This window comes from Xenia sp. Carnegie-2017, unplaced genomic scaffold (genome assembly GCF_021976095.1).
Source record: "Xenia sp. Carnegie-2017 unplaced genomic scaffold, XeniaSp_v1 HiC_scaffold_24, whole genome shotgun sequence".
NCBI classification, from domain to species: Eukaryota; Metazoa; Cnidaria; class Anthozoa; order Malacalcyonacea; family Xeniidae; genus Xenia; species Xenia sp. Carnegie-2017.
The window spans coordinates 15832443-15846394 of NW_025813487.1; the positions used below are offsets into that span (position 1 = coordinate 15832443).

At 36.4% G+C, this 13952-nt stretch overlaps 3 protein-coding genes across 6 annotated transcripts; 1 reads left to right on the forward strand and 2 right to left on the reverse strand.

Annotated features, from left to right (window-relative positions):
• On the forward strand, positions 1-3178 carry LOC124450995. 2 transcript variants are annotated; one of them, XM_047001641.1, is made up of 6 exons: positions 1-316; positions 860-934; positions 1005-1240; positions 1312-1417; positions 1545-1769; positions 2142-3178. In XM_047001641.1, the coding sequence occupies exons 1-6, from the start codon at positions 241-243 to the stop codon at positions 2789-2791; spliced, it is 1368 nt and encodes a 455-aa protein (XP_046857597.1). In that variant the 5' UTR covers positions 1-240; the 3' UTR covers positions 2792-3178. The 2 variants fall into 2 exon arrangements, with proteins under 2 accessions (XP_046857597.1, XP_046857598.1); XM_047001642.1 differs by having other exon boundaries at positions 860-928.
• Positions 3179-4221: 1043 nt separating this feature from the next.
• Positions 4222-10682, reverse strand: LOC124450996. Of its 2 annotated transcripts, XM_047001643.1 has the most exons (14): positions 10478-10682; positions 10307-10344; positions 9946-9981; positions 9796-9816; positions 9335-9392; positions 9238-9260; positions 8059-8208; positions 7122-7355; positions 6011-6143; positions 5861-5901; positions 5328-5414; positions 5164-5204; positions 4616-4945; positions 4222-4304 (listed from the first exon to the last, which is right to left on the reverse strand). In XM_047001643.1, exons 1-13 carry the CDS (start codon positions 10659-10661, stop codon positions 4639-4641), a joined length of 1353 nt encoding a protein of 450 aa, XP_046857599.1. In that variant the 5' UTR covers positions 10662-10682; the 3' UTR covers positions 4222-4304; positions 4616-4638. The 2 variants fall into 2 exon arrangements, with proteins under 2 accessions (XP_046857599.1, XP_046857600.1); XM_047001644.1 differs by lacking the exon at positions 4222-4304 and having other exon boundaries at positions 9238-9257.
• A 1055-nt stretch (positions 10683-11737) lies between these two features.
• LOC124451434 lies at positions 11738-13860 on the reverse strand. Of its 2 annotated transcripts, XM_047002050.1 has the most exons (4): positions 13755-13860; positions 12842-13308; positions 12220-12766; positions 11738-12071 (listed from the first exon to the last, which is right to left on the reverse strand). In XM_047002050.1, exons 2-4 carry the CDS (start codon positions 13304-13306, stop codon positions 11884-11886), a joined length of 1200 nt encoding a protein of 399 aa, XP_046858006.1. In that variant the 5' UTR covers positions 13307-13308; positions 13755-13860; the 3' UTR covers positions 11738-11883. The 2 variants fall into 2 exon arrangements, with proteins under 2 accessions (XP_046858006.1, XP_046858005.1); XM_047002049.1 differs by lacking the exon at positions 13755-13860 and having other exon boundaries at positions 12842-13607.
• Between the last annotated feature and the right edge of the window lie 92 nt (positions 13861-13952).

Below are 13952 nucleotides of genomic sequence, written 5' to 3' on the forward strand. Positions count from 1 at the left end.
TACTTCGAGATTTCGCAGTTCGTAATCAGGATGAATTCAAATGACTGATCTCGTGTCATGTACAATTGTGACAAAAAATAACAAATTACGTCGCTTTCTTCTATAATTATGTATTTTCATCATTGCAACGTATGCCGAATTCTTGCCGTTTGATCCACGTTGAGAAATCAATTCAGAATACTTAAGTTGTGATTTTTGTTTGCAATAAATATTATTCGTGACGGCAAAATTCAACTGGAAATGTCACACAATGAAGGCATATGCAGTATACGATTCCTGGCGATCATTTTTATTATCGATGTATTACAAACAACAAGTATGTAGTTTTCAATCTTATTCTTTATTAAGACATTATCTTTAACTTGTCACACGCTGTATGATCGTCATTTCGAATTCCTAATTTGTTACCTTTGACATTCTTGACAAGGCAGACATAGTTGCTTGCAAATTGAGCGAATATTCTTTATCTATGGATGTATATATCAGTCAAATATGATCGTATTTACAACACCCGTACAGTCGTCCTTTTAAATGGATTTAACGTTGTTATAGTTTTGCAATAAAGGGCCGGCATCCATGTTCTGACACTAACGAACATTGTCCGATGTATATTAACTTTGATTAAAAGTAAAACTCCTTGTTTTTACAAATTAGCGCGGTATATTTTCACGAGTCAATACGATTGCGTTGATGACAATCGGGATTCTTTAGTTAGGTATAGTCAATCACAGTCAGAGAACTTGTTTTTGTGAAGTTTGCTTGAGAACCTTCGGGATTCCTTTTAAATTAGGTTGCATAAAACAATCTCATTCTAATGAATCATTTTTACTGGAACTGTAAATATTTATTTTCTCAATAGCTTTAATGGCAAATGATTTGATGTTGATCCCTGATGGCAATAGCGAATGTTTTTGGAGAAGAACAGAAAGTAATGGTAATGTTTAATAGTAATATTGATCTTCATCTGCATTCACTAATTATTTTGATTTGTATTGCTGTTTCAGATCAATATGAATTGATTTCATCACCTGATCCACCAAAAAGTGTACTTGCCAAATTGAGCACTTCGTATTCTCCAGCAGCAACTGTTCCTATGAATAGACGATTTTGTATTTCTTTTGTCATGGAGAATTTTGACTCTGGTCATGAATTGACCTTACGACTTAACAGCTTTGTTAGAAATATTTCGGGATCTCAACCTGTTACTGAATGTCTCCCAGTTGCAACATTTTCTTTGGAGGTGACGACAACTTTCTTATGGTAATGTATTCTCTCATATCTTATAACGAAAGTTGTTTTTTATTCTTTTAGATTTCGATCGAAACGTCCTGTGAATTCATCAGTTCACCTAGCCCTCGATTAACAAATATTCGCTTGGGTATAGATTCTGCTTCCACCACTGCCCCTTCAAATGCAGGTAACATTATTAACATTTTTTAACAGCAGCAATGTTTGTCCTTTAATTTTCGAGATTTAAACTTCGGACATTTTTCTTGTTCGTCAAACATTAATCAACTGATCATGAAATACTTAATCTTGTTTAGATCTTCCAACCACAGATGTGGGTGATATTCAGTATGTTGGTGTGGTTGTAGGTGCCATATGTATTGCATTATTCACCCTGTTTAGTTGTCTCACCATTCTTTCTGCGAGACGAAGTAACCAAAGAGAGTCACGACGTAGGGCTGTACCTAGTACAAGTTACCAAGATGAAGAAGATAACGGTCCAGATGTTGTAGCTGATAATGCTCCACCATCATATGATGCAGGTCAGTTTCACTCAAACATATGTGTACTACATGAAGTATTGAACTGAATATGAGTGTAAGGCTCCAACTCACCAATAGTTAAACGTAGCAATTCAACTTGATCATCCTGATCCTTTCATCCACAGTCCAGAAAAGGGATATGGAGAAAATAAGGTTAAATTTTGATAAAAGTTGGCTTCATAGCTACATGTCCAGGCATGTTTACCTCAAGGTAGAATTTCAATAGCATATACAGTTCAATGTACAACTGTGTTGAACGGTAGTGATTTATAGTTTTACACATTTTGTTATTCTTTAATTTGCAATGATTTTTAAAATGGATTTACGTTGAAGAAACATGACTCATCCTCAGCGATATTTTAACATTTTTAGTGATGGCTTCACCAGAAAGATATCCACCAACACCCCAAGGTACCCCTCACGCAACCCCTCAAGGAACACCTCACGGCACGCCATCTTTACACAGAAGGGTACTGCTCACGCAACAAGCTGTTTCATTACCAGGCTCTATCGCAGCCACGCCTCAACTTGACCGCGCCTCTTTTCCATCCACGCCTCAGCTAAACCGTGCCTCTTTTCAAAGTGATGACATTGATGGCGAGTCAGAGGAGCCTCCGCCTCCTTATCCAGGCTTGGCAAATACGGAAAATCCTAACTCTACGCGAGAAGACGCTACTAACGTTGAATTACAACCTACGAATGTCGTGCAAAATCAAGGTGTTGAAAATGCAGGGGTTAATGTGTCCCCCACAGTTGTTACAGAGGACCCGTGGGTTTTAAACAGTGTAGAAGAAAACGTCAATAAAAACAGGGAAAATAATCCCACCATAGACGAAAACAATTCCGCCAGAGACGGTAACGAGGAATATTTAAGTGATAGTATAAATTCCAATGAAAATAATCGGGCGTCGACTTCTAGTACAAATATTCAAGTTACACAGAAAACGGAAGAGGAACCTTCTACGAAAACTCTTCCAGAGACGATGAACGAAGAAGCACGTATAGAAGTTTCAGTTCTCTAGCGAATTACGGATGCTCTAGGAAAATTTTGATTTATTTTATCATTCACATTTTCATTTTGCCAATTTTTATGCCGTCGTCTTTCATAGGAGCATGAAAGCAGATGGATTTGAGAGAAATCCGTCGAGCACATACGGTCTACTTCGGAGCCTTTTGACAAAAAAAAAACACGACCAATGTATACCTGCCTTGCCGGTTATATATATATATATATATGTATATGAAAATATTATGTAAAGAATGTACTTATTTTTTATTCTAGTTTAGTTATGATATTTAAGCTATTAATTTGACTATGAAGACGAATGATTTTATTTTATCATTTTAAAATATAGTATTCTTCTTACACCCGTAGTGCTAGTTTATTAAATTCTCTATTCTTCATTCCATTTGATGAATTCTCATGAATGGGTTGCATGCACTAACGCTGCATTGGCTGTTATTTCCCATCTTCTTGATGAAGTTCAAATTGAACAAAGCATAAATCGTTATCATGTATCGTTACGTTGAAATAAATCATCCAATTGCTTTATTAAATCGTAATCATCTTTCATTTTAGAAGTCGTCTGTGGTCTTGGCGTTGTCGAACTGAAGGAAAGGTAACGTGAATATTTAGAGTGAGGGTGAACATTTGTTGCACGTAAGTACTATCTCGCATGAAATGGTATCCTTAATAGATCAACCAGGCAGTAATTATTCGCTCTTTAGGTTTGCCATTTCTATAGCGTATTTAAACTTAATGATTCTACATCATTGTACTTCATTGTGGCTCATTGTCCGTCATAGTACTTCATTGTGTTTCATTGTCCGTCATTGTACTTCACTGTGTTTCATTGTCCGTCATTGTACTTCATTGTGGTTCATTGTCCGTCATTGTACTTCATTGTGGTTCATTGTCCGTCATTGTACTTCATTGTGGTTCATTGTCCGTCATTGTACTTCATTGTGGTTCATTGTCCGTCATTGTACTTCATTGTGGTTCATTGTCCGTCATTGTACTTTGAACCAATTAGAAACTTTGATCATATGTATTGGAAGATACCAAGGTAAAATTTGAGATGTGTTATCGTGTGAAAACCATTGGACTGTATTAGATCTCAAGCGATAACTCTTGGGGCCGGTTGCACGAAGCTCGGATAGCGTTATCCATTGGATGATAAAATTTTCGAACTTGTAAAAAAGTTGTTCATATTTTCGTTATGACGATGAAATTTTGTAATCTTAGAAGCAATATTTTATTTCAGTAATTGCTCAGTTTAAATATTATATTTTTCCTTTTAAGTGGTTTTTAAAGTATAAAAAATCTGCTATCCAATGGATAACGCCATCCAGTCTTCCTGCAAAGAATGCTTTAAGCCAAAATATACCCCCATCCCCTTACTTGTGAATGATAAATCCTGTACTGCTTGTACGTAAAATTGAACAAACATGCCTTGACTTTTCTAAGTCCTTTTTCTGTTCTTTGAATTGTCTTGTAAATTCTTCATCAACTGTGACAATATCTTTCTCTATAAACTGAGTAAATATGTAAAATATGTATTTTAGTCATGCTATCGGCTTTACAAATGAGAACATTGTGTGATATTAGCCGTTGTTTTCAATACTTTATAATAAAAAAGCATGAGACAACATAAAGAAGTTTTACAAACCTACGCGATTCATTTCCGCTAGTCATGATTAATGTCAGCATTTTTTTATGATAAGTATTTTTCAAGCTACACGATTGTTAAACCTGACCTGTTTTTATATTTTGTCTCCTTTTATCAAAAAAATAATAATATGAAAATGTATAGTTTGTCTTCATAAAAAAACCGATTGATTTTTACCTCAGGAATTTCTTCCATTTGTTTTACAATTTCCTTTGACAATCCCATCTCCGTGTCCAATGACGTACTACTGTCACGTGGCATGTCACCTTTCTTTTTTGCTGTAACGTCATCATCAGACGAAATACTGAGTGTGACGTTAACGTGTTTTTTTGACTGTCTTTCAGTTGATTGATTAGCAGCAACAGACGTTGGCGCGACTGAAGTTCTTTTAATAAGGAATCTTTATTGAAATATTTTAATTCTTCGTTCTGCTTGCCCATTGACTCCACTAAAGCTAACGAATTTGCTAAAATCGTTTTCAATAAATATTTCTGCTTTTTGCTTGCGCTGAAACATAAAAAAACAATTATGTTAACGAGTCGAACATGGGCGATTAGTCGGTTTGCTCTTTCAGAAATTTATCAAACACGGTGCGTCGTCTAAAATCACGTGAAAATCGCCTGAAGTGATGTCTCTATGACGTAAATGTCCATATATGGATGCGCCCACCTCATTTGCGGTGTTTTGACGAGACGGCACGTCATGTCTGCTAAATATCCTCTTACCTTCGTTCGACGTTGGATTCGTTCATTCTTTTCCATATTTTCTACAATATTTAAGGGCGACGTGATCATTCTCATGCTTATGAGGTATTTTCATGTCATCAACAATATTTCTGACGGCAACAATATTCAACGAGATATTTTTTGCACTAAAACAGTTTACTTACTTCTAGGTTTTTCATCAAACTAGCCAGATCATCATCATCATCATTTTGTTTTTGCTCTTTCTTTTTCTGCGAATCTTCCGATAATTCCTTAGATCATAAAATAAAAACAATGAAACGCGTGCGGTGATTGGTCTATAGCCGTGTTTGCAGTAGCCTGTGCAAAAGACATCTGAGCTCAACTAATCAAATCAATCAAAATAATCAATCAGTCATAGAGAATTTGCAAATCGATCATGAATACATTTTAGCGAAAAAATTAAAATGTTTGTCGTATTGATATTTTAAAAAGAAATAAAAGATGTTTTTCTTTTATATAAGATACTCTCGAGCATGTGCAACCCTCGACCTTCGGTCTCGGGCTTTCATTGATCTGCTCTCGAGTTCTCCCAAAGGTCTCCTTGGTTTGCATACGCCTGTGCATACACAGTAAACATCTTTTATTTCTTAGATTAAAAAATAACTCAAATATGAAACAATTCCCACATCGATGTAATGCATATTGATTTATGGTTCTCTCTCATTACTCTCCTAACCTTGTAGCTCATTAAGTCAAGACGATGCAGCTGTTCAGATCCTACGAAAAATTGACGTAAAGTTTTGAAGTATTTTATAAACGTATTGCACCCCCCTTGCTAGATCATACTTCAGTAGATTATATCACCCTCACCTCCCCCAGAACATACCGGGTTCTTCATTTTTTTCAACCAACTCGTATACGCCATTCCGAATCGTTTTTTCTAATTTCATTGTACTCGTTTTGGATAGATTATTCCGAGCTCCGACAGCTGCAGCAAGTCCTTTGACGAGGTATCTCATCTAACATGGAGTATTCAGATTTTTATCACGACATACTAGACTAACACGCCGTTGCAGATCCAGCGTTGGGCAAAAACAAACGATGACAGGCCATTGATTGTTGGGTTTTATTTATTGAAGGAATATAGAATTTGAAGTTAGCAACTATAGTTAATTTTGCTTGATCCTGGATTTGCAACTGCTCTAACGAGCTTCACGGTAATGCTTTGCGCGCTTAGCCTCAGCCATAGACAACTATTTTCGGGGCATCCAAAAATGGCGGCATAGGAGATTGTTAGTGCAGCAATATGTCAACTTCTACCTGGCCCATCAACGTCAAAGAGCAGTAGGCCATCAAATGAAAAAGAAATAACGTTAAGTTAAGAAAGTTGCGATTTCACATTTGTTTGGTCAGAAAACAATCCCTATTAACTATTTCAGATTTGACTACGAGTTCGACTACAGCTACGTGATTCGTCATTTGTGCGCGAACCACGTGATATTTTGCTGTTATGAGTTCTCGGAGACTTTTGCCTTGTTGCTTCGCAAACAACACGGTTTTCTACGCTTACACATTCCTGAGTAATAAATGCTTTAAAAATGAGTTTATTACTACTGAGTACATGTGCATTTTCACAACAAATAAGGGAATAAAATTGTGTTTGTTTTACTCGTACTCGTAGTCATCATCTTTACAAAAATTTTGCTTGACTACGAGTACGACAACTTGTTTATAGAACCCAGACCCCTTGAGGTCAGATCCCGTAGCGTTACTCGTATTCGTAGTCATCTACAAAAATTTTGTTTGACTACGAGTACGACAACTTGTTTATAGAACCCAGATCCCTCATGGTCAAATCACGTAGCGTTAGTCGTACTCGTTGTAAAAATATGAAGTTCTCTATTGCAAGAACAATACCGGAGGTAAACACAGCGCGCGAAACATTACCGTAAATAAGACTCATTCTTTAATCCATCAATAAACCATACATTTCACACCTCATTCAAGCTCAAGTTATTCTCCTCCACTTTATCTTTGACCATGTTTTCTAGTCCAAGGACTTTTTCGTCATCTGTCAAAGGCTTTCTTGTTGAGCCCTTCAGGTTTGTGAAATTCCTAGAATCTTGGTCGACCTGACTTTTTGAGGCGTTAATAACATCTTCCATCGTGAACTTTGACCATGCGAAAGCCTTTGACAGTGCTATGATTCCGCTTTGTATCATATGTTTCTCCTGAAATCAACAGCAAACTAATCAAATGATCAATAGAATGTTGTGTTTGCTGCACGTATCGTTTCTTGCTCGTATTCTTTGTATTGTTTGTTACATGTATTATTTGTGACATGTAACATTTGTTACATGTATTATTTGTTACATATATTATTTGATACATGTATTATTTGTTACATGTATAATTTGATACATGTATTATTTGTTACATGTATTATTTGTGACATGTAATATTTGTTACATGTATTATTTGTGACATGTAATATTTGTTACATGTATTATTTGTTACAGGTATTATTTTTTACACGTATTAAATGTTACACGAGTTCTCATCGTTTTGTCAAGAAGAGAAACACTGTGCAGCGGAAGACTTAAATAGAGTTATCCATTGAATAGTTAAGATTTTCAAACTTGTAAAAAAAGTGCTTATACTTTTATTATGACAAAGAAATTTTGTAATCCTCGAAACAATGTTTTGTTTCAGTGATTGCACAGTTCAAAACGTACATTTTTCTCTTATAAGAGATTTTTTAAACGTTCGCTATCCAGTGGATAGCGCTATATTTGGCCTTCTTGCGGGCAACCAACCGCCCCCAGACTTATACTTTAATTTAGATGGATAATATGAGCCGTCCATATTCTCCATCTAACACGTTCATTCAATTCATGACGTATATAAGTATTTCCCCCTTTCCCCTAAGCTTACTTCTTCGTTCGTGACAAAACTGCTGATCATTGGTGCCTGAAGTAGCTCCTCCAAAGCTTCGATTACTCTCATTTGATCAATATTTTTTGAACGACGTGAAGCCGTCTGGTTCTCTGGTTCTTCTGAATCAAGAGCCCGCTCGTTCATTATCTGGATTTAGAAAATAAACACAATGAAACGCGCGCTGATTGGATAGAGCTGTGTTTGCACTAGCCAGTGCAAAGTACATCTGAGCCAATCGCAACCAATCAACTCCACCAAAACAATTAATCAGACAAAGACAATTTGCAAATCGATCATGAACACATTTTAGAGGAAAATTAAATTGTTTGTCCTCGGAGACGTTTGTGAGTACTCTCGAGCATGTGCAACCCTCGACCTTCGGTCTCGGGCTTGCACTGATCTGCTCTCGAGTTCTCCCAAAGGTCTCCTCGGTTTGCATAAGCCCGTGCAAACACAGCGAACATCTTTTATTTTTTAATTGTATAATCGTTTGCATTAAAATTGTATCTTGTGATACTTTTATTTGGGATTGTTCATTCTCAAATGATATAACCCTTACAACTGCAGCCAAAAGTTTTTCTTTAAATTGGACAAATTATGACTTTGACTTGCATTTATTTTATCTGCCATCTCCATGGCTGTTTTGTTCACACTTTTCTCAAATTTTCGCAGGGAATCTCCGATGGATAAACCTCTTGCTAATTTTTGAGCAAGTTGTGCAATATAGTCGTCGTTTTGAGCCTAAAATTAGTTATTCAAACTGTTTTAAATGTCGGTAATGATTGGTTGCATAAATTCATCATTGTTCACTAAATATTATACTTTAAAAGTTCGATGATCAATTATACTTTGTAAACTCCGGTCGAAATATATTGGAAAATAAATGGCGAAGCTTGCCTACCGTAGCCTGCGTGCAGTTTCTACGGGGGAGGGAAGATTAATGCGAGAGGCTAAGACAGCACGCAGGCTAGCTTTACCATTTGTTTTCCCATATATTTCTCCCTTAGTTCGCTCGTATAATCATGCATAATTACACTAACAGGGCCAGGAGGCCCTTTGAGTAATTAATTTTTTTTAATTAATGGTTAATGATTGGTTGCATACATTGATTTTGTTCATAAATTATTACCAATCACATGTTTAGTATATCTAAAATTCGAACATAAATATGCATACTTTTTTATCGTTTGATGGTTCTGCTAAAAAAAAGGATGAAAAAATTATTGTGAGAAAGAAGGCAATGACTTCAATCGTGTCTCATAAATGTACTTACGTTTGTTATTAGATTTATCCATGATGTCAGTCTCCTTTGTTTCAAGAACCTTTTGCACCTAAAAAAGCGAAGACTGAAGAACAGTCCAGCGTCCTGAACTGAAGGTAAGGACCTTTCCTGTTTGAAGTATAGAATAAAGAATGGCCAAAAATTTCCGGTTCAATTTGTCTAGAGTATGGTAAACCTAGCAGAAAACTTGTTTACTACAGAAACCCAATCAACCCATCAGAAATTTTGATATCATTTTCGAAGAACTGTACTTTGATTGATAACAGGTTATTCTCCAAATGCCGCCTACCAAAATGGCACTTGATCCCACATCAAAACCACTAAACTACTCACTATATATAGAATAGTCGTCACTCCATACACCCGGTCTGTCTGGTTTTAGTGCTGTTAATTAATATGAACTGGACCGATCACTACAAACTTTACACAATTTTCTTCATTCTTAAACGTACCTTAACACTCAACGGATTAATCTGAAAAAAAGAACAAAAAGTTTTTTTTGGTAAAATTAATACTTGTTTGCATATTCCATACAATGTCATTACGCGGTACTAGCTGAGCTTACAGCACTAAAAATTAATATTTTCTGTTGTAATATTTACCTCCGATTCAAATTTTTGCAATTCTTTTAACAACTCCTACAAAAACAAAAATATTCTTATCCATTATTAAGCATTTACACTTTAACACGTTAATATGAAAGCGCTGTCCAACAGCCATGACACTCGTCCACATGGGCCGGCCCATACGACCTGATTGTAACTTGTTATTTCAGCTTTACTGGATCGAAGAAAATTTTTACCTTTCGATAAAATTACGTTATAGAGACTACCATCTGAAGTATATAAAGTTGAAGAGCGTGTATCAATAGAATTTAGCCCTAGTTGTTTTCATTGAATTTAAAATTTGGAAATAAATTAAATTACGGAAATGTTTTGCATGTGACATCGTGGTCTGACCTACCGACGCTTCAATTGCTTTTGACTGATTTGAAACGGGAGCTAAATAAGATAATTTCACAACATTTATTTCAACGGAAAGACTTGCTTGTGAAAGAGTTGATTTGTTTGGCTACAAATTACACATGTTAACCCCAATAGCGCAAATTATTCATAAAGTTCGATCAATACCCACCGGTTATCGCTTGCAACGTTACGTTCAGTAAAATTATAATGATGAACGCGACGTGCATTTTCCTTTTTATGAGGATGCTCTTAGAAAGCGCGCAGATTTTACTTGAAGTGTAATTTTCTTGCTTTAATTCTCGTATACAAAGACCACAATTTGACAACAAGAGTGGATTTCCCAATGTCTTCATGACACTAAGCCGCTTTGGGATATCATGGGGATATCAACTTACACTGACAGGCTGAACGAGTTAAAAAATAGGTACACTGATGAATATACGGTTACAAAATGAAGTGGAAACTCGATAAACGGAATTAAACTATTATACATTTTTATTATGAAAAACGTCGCTTGGAGACAACTTTTACGAATATTTGTAATAATCACGTGATACAGTACACATGATAAAAGGACAGATTACCAAGTCAGTAAAAATACCCGGGGATTGTAATGTCACAAACTGTGATTACGTCATTCACTCATCGGCGAAGTGGGCTTGCCTGTTGCCACAAAGTAGATGAACGGATGAATGGAAAATTTTAATAAATATAGAAAAGATGTGGATTAAAGAATTGAACAGCAAATAAAACGTCGCAAAATTCACCAGCGTATAAGATTTGCGCAATGTAGGTAGTGTGTGGAAATTGGTAGTTGGACGGCTATTGGTTCATCTAACAGTAAAATTGTTGCAAATAATAACAGTTTTAGGATGATGCAACCATTTCTTTACAGTACATTTATCTTTTTAATTTCGTGAAGTTTAAGGAAATGGATGTTTTAAATGTACTAAAAACAGTTTAAGTCAAAGTTTGTCCGGTTGGTTCTTAATTTCGTGAAGTTTAAGAAAATGGATGCTTTAAATGCACTAAAAACACAGTTTAAGTCAAAGTTTGTCCGGTTGTTCTTAATTTCGTGAAGTGTAAGAAAATGGATGCTTTAAATGCACTAAAAACACAGTTTAAGTCAAAGTTTGTCCGGTTGGTTCTTAATTTCGTGAAGTGTAAGAAAATGGATGCTTTAAATGCACTAAAAACACAGTTTACGTCAAAGTTTGTCGTTGTTCTTAATTTCGTGAAGTGTAAGAAAATAGATGCTTTTAATGTACTAAAAAAACAGTTTAAGTCAAAGTTTGTCCGGTTGTTCTTAATTTCGTGAAGTGTAAGAAAATAGATGCTTTTAATGTACTAAAAACAGTTTAAGTCAAAGTTTGTCCGGTTGTTCTTAATTTCGTGAAGTGTAAGAAAATAGATGCTTTAAGTACTAAAGTTTAAGTCAAAGTTTGTCGTTGTTCTAATATCGATAAATTGCTATCTATGACTTTTCTACAAAAGAAGTTTCATTATCACGGCACACTCATGGTGTGCCTAAAACCGGAGTATCGTTCAGTTTGTCTTTTTTCAAACCGAATTGTTCTAGCTCGTCAGAGGAAAGTCGATCTTGATTCTTTCGCTTGTTGGGACGACGTAAAACTCATCAATGGCTTTGCGACAGTCACTCCACACTTTCTCTTCCATTATTTCTGTTGTTGGGAACAATTCGAAAACATATTTTCTTATTTTGGCAACTCGTTCTGGATCTAACTTCTCCTTGTTCCTGGTACCTAAGCAAAAGGGCTTTCTAACATGAAGTACTCAACTTTGTAGCTTGGCAACCTTAAGGCAGGTGTATTAGTCTAACAAAATAGTTATTAAGCTCACAATGCAGAGAGATGGAAATTGAAGATGACTAGAAGACTCTCAATCCATTACCTGAAACATTCTTTGAAACCAGTTCATGTGGTTTAAACATCTCTCGGACAAGATGCACAGCAAAATTTCCTACAGACTGACTGCGGGCCTTGAGACGAACCAGAGTGACTTCACTTATTTCACCAGGTCTCGTTTGATGATGTATTAACTGCTCTGGGCAAAGATTTCCAGTTAGATAAATGGCCTGGGGTGAAATAGTTGATAGATCATGAGCTGTTTGGGAGGTGGACCCAAACCCTGGTTGCTCATCATCTCCTGAGGTACGATGCTCACCATCCACCGCATCATGGGCAATGACGGCAGTTGTGGTGACTCCATTCAATGCTGCTTGGGACACAGATATTGGTGATCCAGATAGCATTCCAACGTGTTCTGCTGCTTGCACCAGTGCAAGAGTACCATCCATACCAAATGACCGTTTACTGCTACGAGGTGATACAGTGCTACGTCCACCAATGTTAGATTTTACAGTTGAGGTCAGCTTGTCCGACAGTCGACCATCATTGTCACTGATGCCAGCCATCAGCAAGTTGTTAAGAACATCAATCTGAAAGGAATATATGATCAAATGTGTAGGATTAGTGATAATCAATCATCAACAATGGTCAGGGAATCATCCTACCTTTTGCAATATTGCTTGCTGATTTCGAAGTAATGAATTCTGATTGATTGTTATGGTATTTTGGTTAGTAACAACCTGTTTCAAAAGGTTTTCCATGTGGTAGACATTATTCGAGTTGAGACCAGTCTGTGCACCTTCCTCTTGCATACGTTTAAAGACATTGGCAATCAGTCGAGATATTTCCATCTGTGACATTATGTTAATGGCAAGGTCAGACCCTGCTGTTACCCGGCTTGGGTCATTTTCATTGACCTCATCTGTTGCAGAACCATGGTCCAGTGTTTCAGCAGGAGGGTCCAATCCTTCTGTCGAACAATCATTGGCATTACCATGATCAATCTCAGTTTCCGTGACTAGACGAGCTACTTCGATGACAGCTTGTTTCTCTTCTGATTGGTCCACAGTATGAACTTCCTGTTCTTCAGGCATCAGTGACTCTGTCTGGTCTGTTTGTGGTTCCACCATATCTAGATATCCAATGATAGATTCTTCAATAATTTAAAACTAATTATTTTGAAAAGTGAAGTATTGATTTCGATGCTTCGAGCGAAATTGACGTCCTTAGCATCGGCAGTAATGGGTTGATATTTTGAAATGAGAAAGCCATTACAGAAGTGATCGCGTCAGTGGAAACACGAAACTCGCTTCTCGAATGAAAATGAAACGGGTTTATTGTAAAATAGAATTAACAAAGCGCTACGCCGCTACAGAAGTTTCGTGCATTGTAAATGTAAAGCTTTTTCGCCACAAGAGATCAATCATGTTTACATCGCGAAATTTCGAGAGTGTGAAAGTCCACGACACGAGCGATCATTACCAAAATTTCTCGTCCACGATTCGCGAATTTCGCGATATAGCAGTCGCGAATCTAGCTTAAAAGCTTTCAAAACCCCATTTTTAAACAACATATTACCTTTTTGATGCTTCTCCGATCAATTCACATCCATTTATATAGATAAAATCATGTTATTCATGGGCCGAGAACGACCTTAGAGGGCGTTGTAAATGACAAAATGGCCTCTTCAAATTTTAAACAAATTAAAATTCTGATGGCTCGACTGACGTCATATAAGACAATTTAAATATCCGGGGGGAACGGAGAGCCTTGGCT

Coding starts and splice junctions, on each gene's coding strand:
- LOC124450995 (XM_047001641.1), top strand. CDS start 241: ATGTCACACAATGAAGGCATATGCAGTATACGATTCCTGGCGATCATT. Junction 935..1,004: donor GAGAAGAACAGAAAGTAATG/GTAATGTTTAAT, acceptor TTGCTGTTTCAG/ATCAATATGAATTGATTTCA. Junction 1,241..1,311: donor TTGCAACATTTTCTTTGGAG/GTGACGACAACT, acceptor TTATTCTTTTAG/ATTTCGATCGAAACGTCCTG.
- LOC124450996 (XM_047001643.1), bottom strand. CDS start 10,661: ATGAAGACATTGGGAAATCCACTCTTGTTGTCAAATTGTGGTCTTTGT. Junction 9,261..9,334: donor GGATAAATCTAATAACAAAC/GTAAGTACATTT, acceptor CCTTTTTTTTAG/CAGAACCATCAAACGATAAA. Junction 5,415..5,860: donor TTGACTTAATGAGCTACAAG/GTTAGGAGAGTA, acceptor TTATGATCTAAG/GAATTATCGGAAGATTCGCA.
- LOC124451434 (XM_047002050.1), bottom strand. CDS start 13,306: ATGGTGGAACCACAAACAGACCAGACAGAGTCACTGATGCCTGAAGAA. Junction 12,767..12,841: donor AGCAAGCAATATTGCAAAAG/GTAGGATGATTC, acceptor TATTCCTTTCAG/ATTGATGTTCTTAACAACTT. Junction 12,072..12,219: donor GGTTTCAAAGAATGTTTCAG/GTAATGGATTGA, acceptor CCTTTTGCTTAG/GTACCAGGAACAAGGAGAAG.